Genomic DNA, 6,399 nt, shown 5'->3' on the forward strand with positions numbered 1-6,399 from the left:
ATGTTCTAAGAGCCCCACCAGTTTCGACATTCTGGGTTCTAAGGTCTCTCTAAATATGACATCTTGTGTTCTGAGGTCCCTTCAGCTCTGACATTCTCTCTTCTGAGGTCTTCCCAAGTCTGACATATTATAAGGTTCCCCCCACCCCAGTCTCACATTCAGACCTAATATTCTGTGTTCTGTGTCCTAAGGCCACTCTCGGTTCAATCTTTGTTCTAAGGCCCCCCAAGTCTGATATTCTACATTCTAAGGGCCCTTCCAACTCGACATTCCATGATCTAAAGTCCCTCCAAGTCTGACGTTCTTTGTTCTAAGGTCTCTCCCCTATCCCCACCCCGCTAAGCCTGGCATTCTGTGTTCTACATTCTAGAGCTCCTCCTAGCTTGGTCTATGGCCTAAGGTCCTTTCCGGGTCTGCTGTTCTGTTGTATCACACTCAGCAAACAGGAGATGTAGGCATGGAGAGCATGTCTCCAATGGTCCCGAAGCTCCTATCTACTCCAGATCGTGAAATAGGATAGCAGTCAGGGGTGCTGCTCCCACTCTAACTAACTCCCTTGAGCCCTTGGCTACCACTCCCCCAAGTCTAGGCAGGCTTGTTATGATAACCCCAGGACCTGGTTTCCTCCTGGGCAGGAAGGAGCCAGGAGGAGGAAATATTAAGCAGGGCAATATAAACACTCCTCCTGCTGAGGATGGGGCAGGAGAGACTGCAGGGAGGGAAGGGGGAGGTGGACAACAGGAGGCCCCGCCCCCCCTTTCCCCTTGGAGCCCAGGGCCTGGAGGGCCTGGCAGAACATTCCTGGCCCAGCCATGGACAGAAACAGCTACTCACGGACGGGGATCCACGTGAGCAGCTCTAACCACCGGGGCTGCTGGTACTACCTGAAATATTTCTTCTTGTTCGTCTCTCTCATTCAATTCCTCATCATCCTGGGCCTGGTGCTGTTCATGGTCTACGGGAACGCCCATGCTGGCACGGAGGCTCACCTGCAGGTGACAGAGAAGCGGGCTGACAGCCTGTCGGTGCAGCTGCTGTCCCTGGGTGCCCTCAATGTCAACCTCTCCAAGGAGCTGAACATCACCACCCGCTCCCGAGAAGCCATCATGCAGCTGCTGGTGGGCAGCCGGCGAGACCTGGACCGCATCAACTCCAGCTACCGCCAGTGCCAAGTGGAGCAGGTGAGACCCTGTTCGGGCTCCCAGGAATTGGTGCCAGGGCCAGAGGGGAGGGAAGGGACAGCTGTGGGGAATATTGTAGCTCAGGATCATCTTCGCTCCTCTTTAATTGGGACGGGAGGGACGTGCCTACTAGGCATGGGGTGTCAAAGGGGGCCAAGGAAGACCCAGAGTCCTCTGTGGTCTCCCACACACGCCATCACGCACAATAGCACAGATGTGGGGCCAAAAGGGATCTCAGAGGTCATCTCCTCCAACCCCCTCATTTTTCAGTTGGGGAAACTGAGGCCCAGAGAGGGGAAGTGACTCTCTCAAAGTAGGTGCCAGAGCCAAGATAATTCAGATGCTTACTTTGTTACCCAGACGTAGGCATCTTTACACACTCAATACACAGCTTCCCACAGGCGTAGGTCTGGACACAGTTCTGTGCCTATTGACACCATCACATGCCCCATCACAGGATCACATCCTCTTCTGGGGGCACACCCAGCTGCACACATACAATTACAGGCTCTTTCATGGTCACCAGTGGGAGGAAATAGGCCTCAAAGACACTAAGGCCTGGGTTCAAGTCCCATCTTTCACACAAACTGGCTATGTGACCCTGGGCAAGCTGCTTGACCCAGAAAACTGTCTAAGATGATAAGTTGGAGAGAAGGTGCCATCCTGCATAGGTGGAAGGAGTTCCCTCACCTGGGATTTCCCCAGCAAAATGACATTACAAGTAGAATCCCTATCCCTAACCCTATCCCTAGATGGACCCCATACAATCTCGCACACGTGAGTAGTCTACTTCTTCCATATTCTTCCACTGTTTTCAAACACTCAGTATCACACACAGAGCTACACACATCAACAAAGGGTCTCTCCCGCACAAGTTGCAGCCCATTGGAACTGTTTCGCAGTCTCAAGCAGTCACATACCCGGAGGTCGGCCAGGGTTGGGGGCATGGTGAGGCAGCCGTGTTTACTCATCCTTGGCTAGGGATGGTCTTTTTTTTTTTTTTTTTTTTTTTTTTGGTGATTGGGGTTAAGTGACTTGCCCAGGGTCCCACAGCTAGTAAGTGCTTGAGGCCACATTTGAACTCAGGTCTTCCTGACTCCAGGGCTGGTGCTCTATCCACTGTGCCACCTAGTTGCCCTACTAGGGATGTTCTTCAGCCTCCTCCCTTCCTTTGTGGCTTTTGATAATAGGATCACATATTTAGAGCCGGAAGGCACCAAGGAGGTTATTGAAGCCAACTCCCTCATTTGACAGATAAAGAAGCTGAGGCCCAGCAAGCTTGAGTGACTTGCTCTGGGGCACACAGCTAGTGAGCGTCTGAAAGAATCAGAGCCCAAGCCTTCCTGATTCCAAATTGGCTCTCTGCGCTACGATGCCGCTCATCTGAGACAGAGTATTTCCTCTCTGCAAGCCTTAGCTGCCTTACCTGGAAAATGTAGAAAACAACACTCGTTCACCATTTAATTCCCAGGGAAGTGGGTTTAATGATCATAGCTGACACTGACAGAGTGCTTTAAGATTTACAAAACACCGCACAAAGGTTATCTATCCTGTGCCTCCCATAGTTCCTGTGAGGTATTGTTCTGCATTTTAAGGTCCCTTCCCGCTTGGATGTTCTATGTTCTAAGGTCCCTTCCATTCTGACCTTCTGTGTTCTAAGGTCCCTTCCAGCTTGGATGTTTTACGTTCTAAGGTCCCTTCCATTCTGACCTTCTGTGTTCGAAGGTCCCTTCCAGCTCTGACGTTCTGTCTTCTGTGTTCTAAGGACCCACCCAGCTCTGACGTTCTGTGTTCTAAGGTCTCTTCCAGCTTTCAGATTCTATCTTCTTGTGTTTTAAGGGCCCTCCCAGCTCTGACGTTCTGTGTTCGAAGGTCCCTTCCATCTCTGACGTTCTATCTTCTTGTGTTTTAAGGGCCTTCTCAGCTCTGACATTTTATGTTTTAAGATCTCTCCCAGCTCTGATAGTCTTTGTTCTGAGGTCCCTTTGGTAGTTATGAGTATTATTATCCCCATTTTACAAATGAGAAAACTGAGGCTCAAAAAGGTTAAGTGACTTGTTCAGAGTCATACGGATAATCTACATCTGAGGAAGGATTTGAACCCAGGCCCTCTTGATTCAAAGTCCAGCATTCTATCCACAGCGACCCATTGCCTTTCTGCTTTGCAAACTGTAAAGCGCTATAGAAATGTGAGCCCCTTGTCCATTATGATGATGATGATGATGATAATGATTATATGGCCCAATATAATTGTGGTAGGCTAAATGATGCAGGGTCAAGGATCATGGATTCAGAAGACCTGGTTCAAATATTGGCTCTACCAATGACCAGCTAGTTGACTGGCTAGACAAGTTGCTTCCTTGCTCTGGGCCTCAGTTTCCTCATCTGTAAAAGGGAGTGATAACATGTGAGAAAAAGTTTCAGTCTAATCCAGCAATCATTTATTAAAGCTCATGTGCCAGGCACTGAGAATTATAGAGACAGAACCGAACTGGGCCCTGCCCTCTAGCCACGTTAAAGACCGGGTGATTACCTCTGTAATAACTAGAGCCCAGAGTAACCTTGCCTCCTCCTTTTTCTCATCTCTGGGAGCCTGTGCCCAGTTTGGGGGGGTGCAGGAGGGAGGGCTGGGAGCTCAGGAAATCTCTCTGGGTGGAGCCCAGTGTGGGGAAGAGAGCGCTTAGGAAACATCCATTGTACCAGCCTCAGTTTCTCCATCAGGAAACTGGCAGGAACTAAGAGATATCCGAAAACCAGGCCTCCCCAGAGACTCTAGGTCACTCCTGGAATGAGGCCTTAGGATGGCTGCCCCACCCCACCCCCCTCCAAATCCCTGCTCACCCCAGCCTCCCCCCACCCTCCGTTTCAGACACAGGAAGCCGCCCAGATGTCCTTCTTCTGTGTGTGTCTGTCCTTTTCCCCCTCGGTATGGGGGCTCTCTGAGAACAGGAGCCATGCTTCCTTCTCAGACTCTGGACTCACTAAGGGTGGGGGCCGTGGCTCCCTCTCTGACTAGGGGCTTCCCAGCTGTACTACTGCAACAAGGTGGGGTTGTCTCCTCCTCTGTGCCAGGGCACTCTGGGTCATAGCCTCCTCAGACTGGGGGCTCCCTGCGACCAGGGCTGCTTCCCTTTCAGACTGGGGGGTTCCATGACTGCAAGGCTGTTTTCCCCTCTGTCTGGGGGCTTCTCCCCAGGGCAGCCTTATCTCCCCCTCTGACAATCCTATGCACCCCTCTGGCTGGGGGCTCCTCCCTGAGGGCAGCCTTATCTCCCCCTCTGACAATCCTATGCACCCCTCTGGCTGGGGGCTCCTCCCTGAGGGCAGCCTTATCTCCCCCTCTGACAATCCTATGCACCCCTCTGGCTGGGGGCACCCTGAGCTTGGGGGCTCTCTCTGCCCTCCCAGGTTGACAGCGATGACTTCCCCTCAGACTAAAGGCCTCCTCAGGGCCGGCGTGTCTCTCCTTCAGACTGGGGACTTGCTGAGGACACCCTCTGAAACTTTCCAGGTCAATGGGAAGGAGGTGAAATTTTAGGGAGTGTCCTCAGGAGACTGGTTTTTCCTGGCAGTTTTTTTTTAATCTCCCATCAACGGCACCAGGCATCTCAGGGTGCCTCTCTTGGGCGGTGAATGCCGCAGATACAAAAACAGACATCGACTGTCCCTCATGCACGGAAAATGGAAGAAACCCAGGGTCACAACCCGCCCTCTGCCACTCCCCACCCCATGTTTATGCCTTTATGTACAAGTACCACCCTGGACTGAGTCAAGGAAGCTTGTGGAGGAGGCCAACCATTTTGGAGAATTTAAAACTGGGAGACCACCTAAAGGAGCCTTAAGAGAGGATGACGGAGGACGGGGATGAGGGAGGGACAAGAGTAAAGCTGCCCAGAGGCCGGGAAGTCCTGGGGGCTAGAGATGGAGTCTAGCCTGGTCCCAAGACAGCAGGGCCTTGCCTTCTTCCTGTGTGGGAGGTCTGGAGCCCATCTTGAGCAGAGCTCTTCTATCTCCTCTGCTCGGGCCTGGTCTGGGCTTCTCCCCCTCGTGGCATCGCCTCTTCTGTGCTCAAGGCCTCAGCCTCACAGGCTCGGGTGCTGCAACCCCCAGGATACCCAGGATAGAGAGGGGATGGATGAATTCAAGGGTTCTGCAGGTTCAGCAGGGGGGACCTGTGGAAGAAAAACCCAGGGCGCTTCAGCCCTGGATTATGGTTGGGAATACTGAGGAAAATGGACAATTGGTCTTCAGGAAGTAAGGTCCTGGACCTTTATGTTTTTAAATGTGGCAAAGTTTTAATCTGTCTTCAGACACTTAGGAGCTGCTTGACCAGGAGCAAATCACTTAACCTTTGCCAGCCTCGGGTTCCTCATCTGTAAAATGGAGGTAGGGCAGCTAGGTGGTGTGATGGATTAGAGTGCCAGGTCTGGAGCGAGGAAGACTCATCTTCCTGAGTTCAAATCTGGCCTCAGACACTCACTAGCTGTGTGACCCCGGGCAAATCACTTAACCCTGTTTGCCTCAGTTTCCTCATCTGTCAAATGAGCTGGAGAAGGAAATGGCAAACCATTCCAGTATCTCTGCCAAGAAAACCCCAAATGGGATCTCAGAGAGTCAGACACAACTGAACAAAAAAAGGGAGGTAATAATAGCACCTGCCACCCAGGATTGGGATGAGGATCAGATGAGACGATATGAAAAGAACTTTGGAAATCTTGAAGCTATATAGAAATGCTAGGTATTATTATTATCCTCATTAATATATAAAAAGTTAATAACATCAGAGTATATGGGAAAGTCTGATGATAAACATATAACCTCAGGGAAAACTAGTGTCCTTAACATTGATATTGGAGAGATACGCAAGAAGATGGGGGGGAGGGGAACCTATCAATATGATTTGTTTATATAGAAGTAATACTAATTATAGTCGTTTATGAAGAGAACAAACTTTTAAGGGCCAGGCTGAGCTATAGATCACTTTTTAACTGTCGTAACTCTCTCAGATGTATAAGATCATAGGAAGTAACATTGGAAAGAAACTCAAATCATCTAGGTCCACCTCCCCATTTTACAGATGAGGAAACTGAGACCCAGAGAAAGGAAAGACTTGCTTAAGATAATAAATAGCAGAGTCAAGATCTGAACCCAGGTCTTCTTACTACAGATTCAAAGCCCTTCCCACATACCATACTTCTACTCCCTAACTTAGTTTCTT

General features: G+C 50.5%; 1 protein-coding gene across 1 annotated transcript in view; it reads left to right on the forward strand.

Moving 5' to 3' along the window:
* The first annotated feature begins 719 nt into the window (after positions 1-719).
* Positions 720-6,399, forward strand: part of PLVAP (plasmalemma vesicle associated protein) — a 16,959-nt gene continuing 11,279 nt past the window's right edge. The window contains exon 1 of the mRNA XM_027845436.1: positions 720-1,181. Within this exon, the coding sequence (XP_027701237.1) occupies positions 813-1,181 (369 nt within the window). The 5' untranslated portion in view covers positions 720-812. The remainder of the gene's footprint in view (positions 1,182-6,399) is intronic.

The sequence above is a fragment of the Vombatus ursinus genome, unplaced genomic scaffold (genome assembly GCF_900497805.2).
Source record: "Vombatus ursinus unplaced genomic scaffold, bare-nosed wombat genome assembly UNPS02014961.1, whole genome shotgun sequence".
Classification (NCBI taxonomy): Eukaryota; Metazoa; Chordata; class Mammalia; order Diprotodontia; family Vombatidae; genus Vombatus; species Vombatus ursinus.